Source organism: Camelus bactrianus, chromosome 14, assembly GCF_048773025.1.
Source record: "Camelus bactrianus isolate YW-2024 breed Bactrian camel chromosome 14, ASM4877302v1, whole genome shotgun sequence".
NCBI classification, from domain to species: Eukaryota; Metazoa; Chordata; class Mammalia; order Artiodactyla; family Camelidae; genus Camelus; species Camelus bactrianus.
Window position 1 is genome coordinate 29,880,802 of NC_133552.1, and position 16,616 is coordinate 29,897,417.

Here is a 16,616-nt window from a genome sequence, read left to right on the forward strand (position 1 = left end):
TGTCTTGGAGTATCCTAAGCTTCAAAGCTTCATAGGTACTCTTGGTATGGCCTGGCTCTCACTTCTCCCTTCTCCCCGTCCTTTCTTCCTGTCTCCCTTCCTCCCTCCCCCTTCCCCTTCTTCCCTCCTTTCATTCTTTCCTTATTTTTTTGTTCTTTTTCTTTCTTCTCTTCCTTTCCTTCTTTCCTTTCGATATCTTTCATTTCTTTTTAAATGTTCTTTTTTTTTTTTTTACATTTTTTTGTTGTACCTAATCTATTTGGTTTTCTAATTTAGTTGGTTTAGCTAGTTTCAGTAAGTGAATACTTCCCTCTGTTTTTATTCTTATGTACAGTATAGTTCTTTAGTTAGTAGCCATATATTTTCTTTGTAGCTTTGTTAGGTACAACTTTGGCATTCAAATGAACTTTGTATCTCTGGTTATTGAGTTTGTTTGTTTGTTTGTTTTTAATCTCCAACTAAAGCTTCTAAGAAGTTGGTGGTTATACTACACGTCCTGGGCTACTGTGGAGAATACTTTGAAACAATCATAAAATGAGTGCATTCATTCACCCAGTAAATACAGGGAGGTTCCCACATGTAGAAAGCAGATACTGTTATGAGAGAGTTCAGTCAAAACAAGGTGTATATCCCTGCAACCTAAGGAAGGTTGAACCAAAGACTCAACTCTTATATTTACCTTTAGAATGTGCTAAATCACGTGTTCTTGAAGCTCAGAGTTATTTTTCTTTCCTAAGGAAGTGTCATTGAATAAAATAACATAAAAAAGCATTTATACAGATGATTTTGTGATTCATGTGTGTAACATACTTGAGGGAAGGACAAATTTGCCCAAGCACGAGAATATGTCCTGGTATCTTTATCATTAAGGGTATCTGTGTAGCACCTTTTTTTTTTTTTGGTATGTAACATAATGATAACTATTCTTCATTGAGTTTTTATTATAGCCAGGCAGTTCACAAGTATTAATTGTAGAAAGAGAGTAGCATAGAGTTTACTAATATGATCTTGGAGGTTACATGTGAATTCAAATTCCAATTCAGGCATTTATTATTTATGTGAAAAGTTAAGTTTTATGAGCCTAGATTTCCTTGTCTATAGAAGGAGAATACTAGTATCTTCCTTCAAAAATTATTATGAGGCTAATTGATATAAGCTATGCTATATATATTATAATATATATATAATATATATATATAGTGTTGTTATATACATATAGAGAGAAATAGATATAACATTTCATGTAGTTTTTCTATCAGTCCTTGTTTTATTGTTGTGTGCCAGGCACCTGCCCTCTGAGAGTTTTGAAACTTGGTTAATGTCAGCAACTGGGTTGCTCAAAATTCAAACCCAATTCTTTCAGACTCAAAAGCTAAGCCTCTTCTAATGCACCATATTATACCCTGTATTACAGTCACTTTCTCTCTAGCAGCAGAACGACAAAGCACTGTGCTGATGGTGACTGTTCTTTTCAATCCCTCAGAGGGATTTATTATCTCAAAATATTCTCCCAAATGTTTCACTGATTTCTTTTTCTAAAAGTTTTATGTATTAAATGTGTTATGTTCCAAATTAACCTATATTCTTAGCCCATAAAACTAATTTTTGCTCTGAGGAAAAAATTTACCATATAGCTATAAAGAGAATCTATATTACTTTTTATTAATTTAAAGCACAAAAGGTTGTTTATTCCTTGGGGAAAAAAGTGAATGTGTTTCAACACTTGAATAATATTAAGGATTTTTCAGGCTGAATTTTTAGAGAAAGATGGAAATGCTACTATACTTTATACTAAGAGAACTACAAGGAAACCAGTACTATAGTACCCATCACCATCATCACCATCATCACCATTAGCATCATCATAACCATCATCACCACCATCACCACCACCATTTAAACAACAGCTCAAACTTTGAAGTGTTAAGTCAGTTATACAGTGGGTCAAAAGTAATTTGCTATTAAAAATAATCTAAGTACGCATGTTTTCAAAAGATCTACTTTTTCAGTTAAAATTATTTTGGAAATTAATCATGATAGCAGGTTATCCCAGTAATCATATTCTTGTCACTTATTTGTTTTTATGCCTTTGGTGAGAAAGAAGTGGACTTACATACAGAAAGAGTCAAAGGTGTATCCAAAAAAGTGAATTTATAATTTGAATGCCACTTCTTTGGTTTCTATCAGAAAGAAAAGGGAAAAAAAGCTAACCCGGTAAAATAATTTGGGGTAACTACATTGTGCTGAAAATTTTATGTATATATAACCAATTTCATCTATAAATACACACATATACACAGTAATGCTATGAGCACTGACAGATAAATCAGTATCTAAAATACTTCTAAAATAGTTCTGAAGAAAGCAAAAGAAAATCCCATGTTTTCAGGATTGTTGGAAATAATTAGTTTAAGGAACGATATTATTAGACATGATCTTAGCTATGCCTTAATTTTAAGGGCATACAATTTTCACATTGAGTACAGAATAGTTTTGAAAGCAAATGAAAAATAAATGTTCACACTGAACACTGGCAGATAATTATTTGCAGTTTGACTTCTTCATTACGAGTCCCTGTCTTAGTTATTGTGCTCTCAACTAGGAGCTGTTTTTATACTTGATGCTTTATTTTGTATTTTACAGTTGTATGATTGTAAAAGTATTTTGCCAAGTTCTTAGCTTGTAAAACTGCGTATTGATACTACCCAGTGTGTGCTGTAACATAGCTGCTAGTGATAAGATTGGAAGCCTCGCCGGAGGCGGAGGCCCGACTCCCGGGGCCGCGCCCTGCCATTCACAGGCGACGCTGGCCCGCGGCCCCCAAAGTCCGCCCTCCCGGTTAGGCAGCGAGCGCCGAGGGGAGGGGACAGCCAGGAAGGCAGGACGCCGCTGCTTAAATGGGCAGCCCGCGCCGGGCCGTTCCTCCCTCGGTCTGTCCCCGAGTCTGCGAGGGCGCCCCTCCTCCGTGGCCTCCGCCCCGCCGCCGTGTGCCGCTGCCTGGTGGCGCACTGCTGCTGTCCCGCGCCGGCCGCCGCCCTGGGCTCAGCCGCGCTGTTGGGCCGGGCCGCGGGCAGCCCGCCGCCGCCGCCGCCGCCTCTCTGCAGCCCGAGTTCGCGCCGCCCACCCGGTGACACTGCAGCGACGCGGCGGCAGACCGCGAGGACGACCCCAACTTCTTCAGAATGTGGAGGGCTTCTTCAGTCGTGGCGCCAGCATCGTGGAGGATCTCAAGACCCAGGAGAGCGAGGAGGAGAAGCGTGACCGGGTGCGTGGCATCCTGCGGATCATCAAGCCCTGCAACCAAGTGCTGAGCCTGTCCTTCCCCGTCCAGCGCGACGACGGCTCCTGGGAGGTCATAGAGGGCTACCCGGCTTAGCACAGCCAGCACTGCATGCCCTGCAACGGAGGTATCCGTTACAGCGCTGATGTGAGTGTAGATGAAGTAAAAGCTTTGGCTTCTCTGATGACATATAAGTATGTAATGGTTGATGTGCCATTTGGGGGTGCCAAAGCTGGTGTTAAGGTCAACCCCAAGAACTATACCAATAATGAATTGGAAAAAATTGCTAGGAGGTTCACCATGGCTTGATTGGTCCTGGCATTGATGTGCCTGCCCCAGACATGAGCACAGGCGAATGGGAGATGTCCTGGATTGCTGACACCTGTGCCAGCACCATAGGGCACTATGACATTAATGCCCACGCCTGTGTTACTGGTAAGCCCATCTGTCAGGGTGGAATCCACGGACGGATCTCTGCCACTGGTCAGGGAGTTTTCTATGGGATAGAAAACTTCATCAATGAAGCTTCTTACATGAGTATTTTAGGAATGACCCCAGGGTTGAAATAAGACATTTGTTGTTCAGGAATTTGGTGACGAGGGCCTGCACACTATGAGATATTTACATCGTTTCAGTGGAAAATGTGTTGGTGTTGGTGAATCTGATGGGAGCATATATAATCCACGTGGTATTGACCCAAAAGAACTAGAAAACTTCAAATTGCAACATGGAACAATCCTGGGCTTCCTCAAGGCAAGGATCTATGAAGGGGGTATCTTGGAGGCTGACTGTGACATCTTGATCCTCGCTGCCGGTGAGAAGGAGCTGACCAAGTCCAATGCACCCAGAGTCAAAGCCAAGGTCATTGCTGAAGGTGCCAATGGACCAACAACTCCAGAAACTGATAAAATTTTCCTGGAAAGGAACATTATGTTTATTCCAGATCTCTACTTGAATGCTGGAGGAGTGACAGTGTTATACTTTGAGTGGCTGAAGAATCTGAATCATGTCAGCTATGGCCGTTTGACTTTCAGATATGAAAGGGATTCTAACTACAACTTGCTCATGTCTGTTCAAGAGAGTTTGGAAAGAAAATTCAGAAAGCATGGTGGAACCATTCCCATTGTACCCACAGTGGAGTTCCAAGACAGGATATCAGGTGCCTCTGAGGAAGACATTGTGTACTCTGGCTTAGCTTACACTATGGAGCCACCTGCCAGGCAAATCATGTGCACGGCCATGAAGCATAACCTGAGATTGGACCTGATGATGGATGCCTACATCAACACTGTTGAGAAAGCCTGCAGGGTGTACAATGATACTGGTGTGACCATCACATAGATGGACGGTGGCTGACTTCTTCACTGCTCTCTTCACCTCTTCATCTGCAGACCTGCCACAGGAATCTCTCTCTCTTAAGACTTAGTAGATAATGGACCCTATACTCAACAAGTCAATCCTTTAGAAGAAGAAAACTAAGGTTAGGGGGTCATGTGCAAGCCTGATAAATGTGACAGTAAAAATCAGCAATGCCTGAGAGTCATTTGGGCATTCTGCCTTTAAATAACAAGTCTCTTTCATCTGGCTGTGCTGTCTTGCTCCAGGACCACTCCCCAACAGTCAGCTCTGGCCCGGAGAAAGCACCTGTTGTCCATGAGCAGTCAGTTGCTTGCCGCTTCAGCTCTGGACATCTATAAAGGGCTTTGACACATTTATATGGCATTTTCAGAAAGTGGCATGGCCCTAAAGTGAGTTATTGATATTTTACATCAGCAAAATAACTCAATTTTACAGGTTGCAAACAGAAATAAAAGCTGTTTCTCTTTATGGATTTTATTCTTTTAGAATAAAATAAGTACATACTGCTATAATAAAATTGCCTTTAATCACTTAACAAGTCTAACCTTGACTTGAGCAGTGAATGCCTGTAAACATAATAAATGAAAAAAAAATTATAACATAAAACAGTATCATTTGTAGCTTACCAATAGCATATTGTCATCCAGCAAAAATAAAATGCCTGGTGGAGGATTGTTATCTTGATACATGCAAATGATGGAGGCTATTTTTTGTTAAGACTGTTGGAATTTACTAAACAATTATGACATATAGTTCAAAGAATGCAGTAACCTCCTTCTCATGTTAATTAATTGTTCTTCTCTCTTGAAGATCTATTTTGTTGACTAATTGAACAATAATTCAAGTAGTGTCCCAGAAAAAAATCACTTGGGCTCCCTCTTTGGAGTCTGGCTGGCTGCTCTGAACATTGCCAATGGCCCATGACTTTGTGTCCTCTTAGAGGTCTCATATTCTGCACATGGCTTCATTCACATCTGGGGTTGTGTTTTGTTTGGGAGTTGTTTGACCAGGGCCTTTTGAACAGTAGTGTCCCAGTGAAGTAACAGATTTTATTTATGTAAGAATGAGCTTTTTTTTTTTTTTTTTTTTAACAATAGCCTTTCAAAAATTTCTAACTACTTTGTAACTGTATGACTTAACCTGGTTATAAAAGCAGTTATTTAAAGTTTACCTTTTCAAAAAAAAAAAAAATTAATGATGTTAAAAATAGAACACAAATGGAAATCAAACTCCTTTTTTTGAGGTTATTCAATTATTAATGATTCTTATTTACTTATATTTTAGAATGCAAATCAATTTCACAGTGGCTATTGATTTTATAACATCAAATGGTGAGTAGTATGACTATCCCATAATAAAAATTATCAGCAGTTGCATGAGAAAGTAAATATTTATTTTCATGAGTTTAGATATTTTTCTAAATATACATACTTTAGAAGTTTTAGATATAAAATTCACATAATTGTTCTTTTTTTAATATTATGAAGTAGTTCAGATATACGAGACTATAAGAAATACAACAAAAGTGCATAAATAGTTCCATTCAAATTTACTGATACTGAAATATTGACATTTTTGTTTTACATATTTAAAAAAAATTTAAGATATATTAAGCTTATTGCCTACCTGCCCTATTTCTTCTACCTTCTCTTCTTCTCCATGTATAACTATAATTCTGAAGTGTGTCTAATTATAATCCTCATTTTATAGTACTTCTCTGTGTATTAATTTATATAAATGTATTTCAAGTACATGTACCTTTTGCAACTTGCTTTTCTTTTACTTGATTTTTTATTTTTAAGAATGACTCATGTTAACAAATTTCTATTTAACTAATTCAGAGGGATTATCTTATAATAACCCATAAATGAATATTCATAATTTGTATATTAAATATTTTAAGAAAAGAAAGACAGTAGACTTTTAATTTTATTTTGAAGTGATTTGGTTTCAAGCAGAAAAATTATTTGAAATCAATTATTTATTATATATTATGAGCATGAATCTTATTATTCAAATTTTATCATAAGTTTATATTTGTATCCAGGTTTTTTTTCAAATTATTTATTGTACTATGACTCTCAAATTATATTCCTTTCACTTCACATTTCTTTCTCATTCACTCACATTTCACAAAATAATAGAATTTTTAGGTAAGAAGGCACCTTAGAGATCACTTACCCCAACTATCATCCTCTTATACAAATAAGAAAACTCAGATCCAGAAAATCATGTTACTAAGATACATTTTGACTTCTTAGTACTACAGTTAGAAATAGAGATGAGGAGACCAAACTTTAATTCAGCTTACCTTTGACTACACAATAAATTTATTCTCTAACATTGTGGCTTCAAGTTGATGAATTTTACAGATGTATTTTATTCATTAAAATATGAAACATAAACACCTAACGTCCAACTGCATTAAAATACTAGCTTGTATTTACTGATGAGCATTAACACAACAACTAGAAGAGCAAGAATCTATTTGATGGAAAGACACAGACTACTGAACAAAAGTGACTTAAGAAAATAGACAATCTGAGTAGACCTATAATAAGAGACTGAATTAGTAATTAAAAAACTATCCACAAACTGTATGTGGACTCAGACCCAGATAGCTTAACTGGTGAATTCTAGTTAAAGAGGAATTAATACCAATTCTTCACAGAATCTTCCAAAAGAATATAAGTGGAAGGAATACTTCCCAACTCATTCTGAGAGGTATTACCTTGATCCAAAACCAGACAAAGACATCATAAGAAAAACTGAAAATCAATATGTTTTCTTTATATAAGAATCCTCAGCAAAATACTAGCAAACTGAATTCAGCAACATATAAAGAGAAATACACTCTGGCCAATTAAAATTTATCACAGGAATGCAAATTTGGCTTAATATTCAAAAATCAAATAATGTAATACACCAATATCAATAGAATAAAATGTAAAAATCGCATGGCCATCTCAACTGATATAGAAAAATAATTTGACAAAGTCTAACATACTTTTATAATAAAAACACTTAAACTAGGAATAGAAATTGACTTACTAACCTTATGAAGAGAAAATATGGAAAACCTATAGCCAACATCATACTTAAAGATGAAAAGCTGGATGCTTTCCCTTTAAGGTGAGGACTAGAACAAGGATGACTGCTCTAGCCACTCCTATTTTACATTGTACTGGAGGCTAGGGCAATCAGGCAAGAAAAAATAAATAAAAGACATTCAGATTGGAAAGGAAGAGGTAAGTTATTTTTATTTACAGATGACATAGTCTTATGTATAGAAGATCCAAAGGAATCCACTAAAAACCAATTAGAACTAATAAATGAGTTCAGCAAGATTGAGAGATAGAAGATTAAAATATAAAAACTAATTCTTTTTCTATATACTTCCAATGAACAATCTGAAAGTGAAATTAGGAAAACAATTCCATACAATATTATCAAAAGGAATATAGTACTTAGGAATAAACTTAACAAAGTGAGTGAAAAACATATACCCTAAAATTATATTCTGAAAAAAATTTTGAAAGAAATTAAAAATTTAAATAAGTGGAAAACATGTTGAGAAAATTCAACATTGTTAAGATGGCAATATTTTCCAAAGAGATTGACATATTCACTTTAATCTCTATCAAAATCTGAAAGGCTTTTTTTGAAGAAATGAATAACTGACCCAAAAATGTGTCTGGAATTTAAAAGGACACAAAAGAACCAAAGCAGATTTGAAAAAAAGAACAAAGTAGGAAGATTCGTACTCCTCATTCTCTGAACTTACTACTAGTATTCAAGACAGTGTGGGGCTGGCATAAAGATAGAGAGATAGATCAATGAAATGGAAATGAGATTACAGAAATAAACCCATGCATCTAAGTTTAACTGATTTTGAGAAGAACGCCAAGACAATTCAGTTGGAGGAGAGTCTATTCAAAAATGGAACTGGGACAACTGGATAGCCACATGCAAAAAAAATGAGGTTAGATCCTTAGCTAACATCATATACAAAATTAATATAAAATACATAAAAAATCTAACTGTAAGGTTTAAAATTATAGAAATATTAGAAGAAAACATAGGGCTATACCTTCATAACCATGGATTTGACAGTTTATTCTTAGATATGACACCAAACATACAAGCAACAAAAGCAAATAATAAGTAAATTGAACTCCATCAAAATTCAAACTTTTTATGCTCCACAGAACACAATTAATAAAATGAAAAGACAAACCCCAGAATGGGATAAAATATTAGCAAACCAATTATTTTATAGGAGACTTGTATCTAGAATGTATAAAGAAATATTATAACTCAAAAAAGACAAATAACCCAATTAAAATGATATTCTATTTATTCAAAGAAGATATACAAATGACCAATAAGCACAGGAAAAGGTACTTTGCATACTTATATATCAGGAAACACAAATCAAAACCATAATAATATACTATTCCACACCTACTAGGATGACTATAATCCAAAAGTGAGGTCACAAGTGTTGGCAAGCTTATGGAGAAATTGGAACCTTCATATACTGCTGCTGAGAATGTAAAATGATGCAGCCACTTTGGAAAACTCTTTGGCAGTTCTTAAAGTTGTTAAACATAGAGTTACCATACGACCCAACAATTCCACTAGATACATATGCAAAAGAGATAAAAACATATGTCCACACAAAAATTTGTACATGAATGTTTATAGCAGCATAATTGCCAAAATTTGGAAACACTCCAAATGTCCTTCAATTATTAAATGTATTTAAAAATGTGATATATTCATACAAAGGAATACTATACAGCAATAAACAGGAATGAAATATGAAGTTTGACATGTTACAACACAGATGAATCTTGAGAGCACTGTGCTAAGTGAAAGACAGTCACAGTACATCACATATTATGTGATTCTAATGTACAGGAAATGTCCAAAATAGGCAAATTAATAGAGACAAAAAGTAGATTAGTCATTGTTTAATACTGGGCTGGATGGAGTGATAGGGAATGATAGTAAATAGATACACTTTTTGAGATGATAAAAATCTTCTAAAATTGACTGTATTGATCATTGTACATATCTGTAAATATACTTAAAATCATTGAACTATATATTTTAAATAGATTAATTGTAAATTATATGAATTATACATCAATAAAACTTTAAAAAATGAGCCTATTCAAGTGTGATTTTTTTATTAAGGCATAGTGTACCTCTAAAACAAAATCAGATATGTTTGATAGTATTCAAGATTTAAAATATTACAAAATCCTTAAGAAAAGAGTTATAGCTAAGAGTAAGTCCTATGAAATCTGCCAAGATTCATATTCTAGTTTGACCTATTATTACTGTGTGATTTGGGCAAGTTATTTAATCTGAAAGTTATTTAATCTGAAAAAAATGGGTGTGATAAAAGTACCCATGTCACAGGTTTATTAAAAAGAGATTAAGTTAGATATGAAGTAAGTTCATGCTTTCATAATTATTATTGTTATTAGCTGACAACCCAATATTATCAACCTACTACAAGTTCACTTTTCATATGCATTGCTCCTGATACAGATGTGGTACAAACATGTCCCAGATTCAAAGGACTGCCAAATTTTGTGGCACAGAACACAAGAACATAAAAGTAGGAGAGGAAAGACAATTAACAAGAGCTGGAATATATAAGGAAGATTGTCTAATGCATGTGAGGGCCAAGCTGGAGGAGGATAAAGTGAATTTCAGGATAGAATGGCAAACTGAGAGGTAGGGGTGGAAAGGAAGATATTACTAATGGAATAGTGAAGGGTTTGGGCTGGATGAAGATGCTGGAAAGAGAACATCTTTGAACAGGTAGTATTGAGCTCTGCTATACTTGATAGGCTAAGGTGTTTACATACACTGTGGTATTAGTGGAATTTATATTTTAACTTTGTAAATTGTGGTTTTCTTAGAGAAATAGGATTAGTTGCATATTGCCACCATTGGGTAACAATTCTTATATTTGAGAGTTAGGTCAAATAACCATTTAGCCAAGTAGTGGAATTGTTTAGCTCTGTCTCCAATGGGCTTTTGACCAAGAAGCAATATCCCTACCTTAGAAAGAGTGTCAAAGGAAAATTGCACCAGATAAGTTTAACAGCTAAGGAAGATTTTACTCAGGACTTTTGCAATAGAGATTGACACTATTGCAATAGAAGAGGGAAACTGAATTCAGCTCTTCCAAAACAAAAGATGAGAGGGTTTTTAAGTGCTGTGGTGAACTATTGGGAAAGTACTGAGGGATGCTGGCAGGGGAGCTGCCCTGTGTGCTCACTGTGTTTACTAATTCCCAGTTGTTGTAGTTAGACTCCTACTCTCCCACAGAGACTACTTGCTATCTTTCTTGATGATTATATTTCAAAGGGGTAGCTCCCAGGGCCCTAAGAAAGACATTCCAGGATTATAGAAGATTTGCATCTCAGAGGAGCAGAGAAAGAATGTGTGATTCCAAGTTTTCTGAAGTATATGCTCTAAGAAATAAGAGGTCAGGGGCCTATAGTCAGGAGAAAACTTTCTAAAGACTAGTCCAGCTGAAGGGGAACATTAAGACCCATCTTGGTCAGGAGACAGTCATTTTAGCAATTTTGTCATGTGGAAACAGCCTGTGAATGCTGGTAACCATTTGGAAATATAACTGCATTTACACAATGAGTTATTTTTAAACCAAAATTGTTCTGGGTACAATTGTATGCATTATAAACCAAAGGGAGATCTTTCCTTCATTTGGTTTCTCTTTGGATCTCAAGGCCTTATTATTATTATTTTCCCTATCAAAAAAGAACTATACCTTGAGGCTTTCCTTCTTCAGGCAATATTTTAATGTAGAACTGAGGTTTTATCAGCTGTTACAAGTCCCATTTAATTTCCATTTTCATGTAAGAAACTAAGTGCAATTTCAGGCTGCCTTTGTGCTGGTAATTAGGGCAAGTGAATCTCAGTGTGTTTAAGTGCTAGCATGTGTATTACTTCATCTCTTAAATTTATCTTTATTCAAATGCAATATCCCACAACACAGCATACTGAAAATTCAGAACCTTGCGGATGACCTAGGCAATCATAGCAGTAGTAGTTAAACCTTATATTTCTATGGTGCTTTATAATTTTTAATAATTTCCTCATAGATAATCTTATTTTATCTTCCCAGTAAACACTGTGGTAGGATTTATTACAGGCTTTTATATTTGTTGTCCTGGAAATGGCAAGACTTAGAGGTGGGCTTCTAGCTTAAGGTCTAGTAAGAAACTGAATAATTTTTTTCAGATCTTGGTAATTAATTAGTATGGATTTCAAAATCATTATGCTCTCCTCTTTTAAAGTGATTAAATTAGGATATTGATGAAATAATCAATTTCTATTTGTGATACAACTTTAAGAAGGCTTCAGAATTATTGAAGCCCATTAAATCAGTTGGGGCCCCTGACTATAGGCATAAAGATTAAAGCTAAAATCACCCAACTTTTAAAAAGTAAAGGTTACAATAAAATAAGATTAACAAAAGTACTCTTATCCATCTTCTGAGACTGAAACTCAAGAATAGCCTATGGCATTGACAATGAGAAATTATTCTTGAAAAAAAATCTGCATATGCTTAGCATATATTTGAGAAAATTTCTACATGTCTGGTCTAATGTAAAATATCACTATGTCAATCTCTATCCAAAAGATACTATTCAACATACTATGAATGTAGGCAGAAAACATAATTTTTAGTATTTCAATCTGAAATAGATATCAAGAAAATGTCCAAAAAATATGTGTTTAGCCTGATCACTTATATTTGAAATATTTTTTTCTGTCATCAGGCAACCTGCCCAGTCCACTTCCCTCCACTACATGAATCCTTATCAACTGAGTGCTTATGGTATGACACTGACAGCAGTGGGAGAAATCATTCAAGATTATGACAGTGATAGAATGTTCCCAGCTTGGGGTTTTGATGCAAAACTGCCTCCAGATGGAAGGATATCTCAAGAGTTTGCTCTGGGTAAGAATACATGGCAAGGATTGACAATTTGGAAAAAAATATGTTGGATCTTTTCATTAGTTTGCTTCTTATGTTGTGATCATTCATGTAGCAAGTTCTTGTGACTATACACTCAGCTCAGTTTTAGTAAATGATTGGTTTAGGAGTGTGTGATTAATGGGAAAAAAATGACAGTTACATAGATTAGTAGTAAATCTACCTGAAGTGCCTCTGATTTATAAATAGGGGCTCTATTCTGGTTATCTATTTCTGCATATCAAACCTCCCTAAAACTTACAGGCATAAACCAATACCTTTCATTGTAATCATCATTCGTGGGTCAGTAATTGGGCAGAATACAATGGGGGGTGCATTTCCTTAAGATGTATAGGGCCTCACCTTGGATGGCTTGACTGGCTGGAGATAGCTGGAATTCTTCTACTGGAGCTATACACCTAGATTTCGTTCTGTCTGTAGATTATTCAATTCCTCTCCATGTCATATCTCCTGGAGCTAATATGTCTATTAAGGTGGCTTATTTGCTATGTCTGACACCTAAGGATGGCTGACATAGCTGGGCTACCTAGACATCTTCCCTTCTTTCTACAAACAGCCTTTCCATATGGTTACCACGGGTTTCATCAAGGTACAGTGGTGCCAAGGTAGTCAGATTTCTTACGCAGCAGCCAATTTCCCCAAAGTGAGTATTCTAACAGGCTTGGGCAGAAACTGCAGGGCCCTTTATGCCATAGCCTTGGAAGTCCCAGAAATTTATTTCTCCTACATTCTCTTGGTCAAGCAAGCCACAAAATTTAGCCCAGTTTCAAGGTAGGGAAGAAACCTTCACTTCTCAGTGGGAGGGGCATCAAAGAATATATAGCTCTCCTTAATTCACCATCTTCTAAAATGTCATTTCTTTTCAAATACAAAGGGTTAGTTATGGCTGGAATTAAGTTTTTCAAATGTGATGCAATAATTATGGCTATAATTAATTATGATCTCAGTATAACAGAGAAGATATGACTGGAATAAATATTTCACAATTTAATCTTTAATTTACATAGATCTACTCCATACTATATGATTACAAATAAGCAATGTACTGCTTTTTACCTTCAACATAAACTTCATACAGATAGTGCTTATAGGCCCAATCAACCTTACTCTCACTTGCATTTTCTGATGAAATAATGGAAAAATCAGTGTAGGAAAAATGGGAAAATTTTTACTGTTCCTAATAGAAATGTCTCCCTACCCTACAGTATATATTATAAAAGTAAACTCTTCCATGCCCAATATTTTTATAGGTCTATTTTGTTTTTATTCTTGTTACAAAAATAATGTTTGAGATTTTTTATAAGATCTGCAAGAAAAATAGGCAAAAATAAATAATACAATCATTTATGAGTAATTACTGAGCATCAAGCCTGGTACTTTATACTCATTTCTTATATAATCGTCATAACATTCTTATGTGTTAGGTACATCATGACTTATATCATGACTGTCATATCACACTATTCTATCAAGAGCCACTCATATTAAATACAGTGAAAACAGTACCTCCAGGAGTTGTATAACTTAGCTCAGAGTCACAAAAGTTAACCAGGTTTCCAGAGGACAACACTTGGACCCAGATCAGTCTTATTTTAGAATCTATGCTCTTAACCACTACTAAACCACATTTTATAAAAGTACATGTAATCCTACCACTCACATATGTGCTTCCTTAACACCATTATATATTACACACACACACACTTCCAGAAGCTTTTATATGATTAAACTTCATTTTTCCTAAATATATTTTAAGAGCTATATTTTAACTTTTTTCCCTATACTTATGCTTATTTTCTCTATTCCATCACTCACACAATTTCAGGAAAGGTTTCTGGAAGGTTTTTTTCTTCTATGAAATCGTCCACATGCTACAACTCCAAATGTCATACAAAATGATTATCTGTTGGGATTTTATAAATTCTCAGAGCTCTACCTATAAATAGTACATGGTATTGAGAAAAGAATATAATTGCTTATTATTCCAAGTACATGTTCTAGAAAAAATATAATGTAAAAGTCTGTATACATTTGCTTATCATTTTTTCATGAATGCATAAGTAAGCTAGACACCATTTTAAAAATCCCTAAAAGATTTGTCTTAACCCAGTTGCAAATCCTATGAAATCCTGCCTTATTTTTAGATAATCATAAAGTATACGGCTCATATCTCTCTGAATATGTAGCCAAAACTTGAGAAAAAACACTGTATTTGGATCAGTTTATTAGGGTTCAAAGGCAGTATGAAACCTCAGTTCTCTATTTGAAGGTTCTGGTACTTTACTATCTCCCTACTGGATATCATCAGTGTTCTACTTTCCATTATCTGGGACATAGACAAGATGCTAAAATACCCCTGCACCCAGAGCTGACCACAGTGGACTCTCCCGTGGAACCCCACCTCAGGTAGACAGTGATATATTGATGACATTCTCTGAGTGTGACCCTTTAGCTCAGGTTTTTTTTCAAATATTTTCATCCACAATCTGTACTAAATTATGAATTTTGTATCTCCACTCTGGATACACACAACTAACAAAAGATTCTGAAATAATACACTCCCAGGTCATCTCTCTCCACTGACACCACGCTCACTCTCAAGCCCAGGCAGTGGCAAAAGTGTGTAAGAAGACGTGTCTGGCTCAGCCCGGTGGAGCGTGACTGCCTCCCGGTCTTCTCCTCATCCCGCTTGGCCGCCGCCGCCTCCCTTCTTCTCACTGCTGCCGCTCAGGGTCCTTCTCCTCCTTCTCCTCCCTTCCCCGCCTCTGGTGCCCGTGCTGCCGCTCTTGCCGCTTCACTAACTACATCCAGGTATTTTCAGGGAAAAAAAATCACAAGACAATATTTTGAAGTGTCATACAATCCACATAAAAATTAAACTAGCAGAATTTACAAATTAATTCTGAGCAGGCAGTTAAATTATACATTCTTTTCCAAAATTCAATCTACAGAATTTAAAAATGCATAGTTATAACATGATATTCTCTCTTTACAATCTACCTATTTAAATAGCTTTTCCTACTACAGATGATAAAGTTCTCATCATGGCTACCAAGGTTTGCAAATACAGTATACTTAAAATATATTTAGCAGCATATAAAAATTAGATAAAAAGGGAAAGAAACACTCCTACTAAATAAAAGTGAAATTAAAAGGTGATAATAGGAACAACACCATAGGAAAATAGATCAAAATATATTTCTGTTAGGACATCAAAAAAGTTTCCCATCACAGAGTATATGCATAGCACTAATAAAACAATTTAACAGCATTTTAGTCCTGAGCATGGAGTACAGCTCAGCTGCAAAACTTTGGTCAATACAAGTAAACATGAACATTTAACACAAACTGTTTAACATTCTTTATTAGTAGATTAAGGTCAACTCTATTTTATGAAAAATCATCAATAATATTCTCACATCTATTCCATTTCATTAAAAGACCTTTCAAATTTGGGAACCCTCTGTAGACTGATATAAACACCAGACAAGAAGATCACAGTTTGACTACCATTCTCGACATGTTTAAATATGCAGATCAGCTGAACAGACTATATGAATAAGTTAACAGTGACTTACATTGTATTCCAGGTGTATTTTCTGACTGTCACAAAAGCAGACATCTTGTATTTCAAATAACTTGAAGGTATTTTTTAATAGCTAAGCACAAAAATCCAGCCATGATTAAAAAAAGTGTAAATCAAGCATTATATCAATTATAAGATATACACACATTGATAGATATTAAAATTAAGCACACAGGATAGTACACAATTTTATTAGAATAATATTTATATTCAACATTTGGACTCAGATATATTTCCCAGTTAATCCCATTCACAAATTTGCATAGTAAATGCTGGACAACATTTTCCATAAAGAACACAGAGTATTATCACAGTATTCAGTTTATGACTATCTTCATTCATGT

At 35.3% G+C, this 16,616-nt stretch overlaps 1 protein-coding gene across 1 annotated transcript; it reads left to right on the top strand.

Annotated features, from left to right (window-relative positions):
• Window positions 1–3,028: 3,028 nt before the first annotated feature.
• LOC105080076 (glutamate dehydrogenase 1, mitochondrial-like) lies at window positions 3,029–5,066 on the top strand. Its single transcript, XM_074378641.1, is given in 3 exon segments — window positions 3,029–3,578; window positions 3,581–3,842; window positions 3,844–5,066. Coding segments are annotated over 3 exon segments (1,227 nt in total). The 5' UTR covers window positions 3,029–3,391; the 3' UTR covers window positions 4,622–5,066.
• Window positions 5,067–16,616: the final 11,550 nt, after the last annotated feature.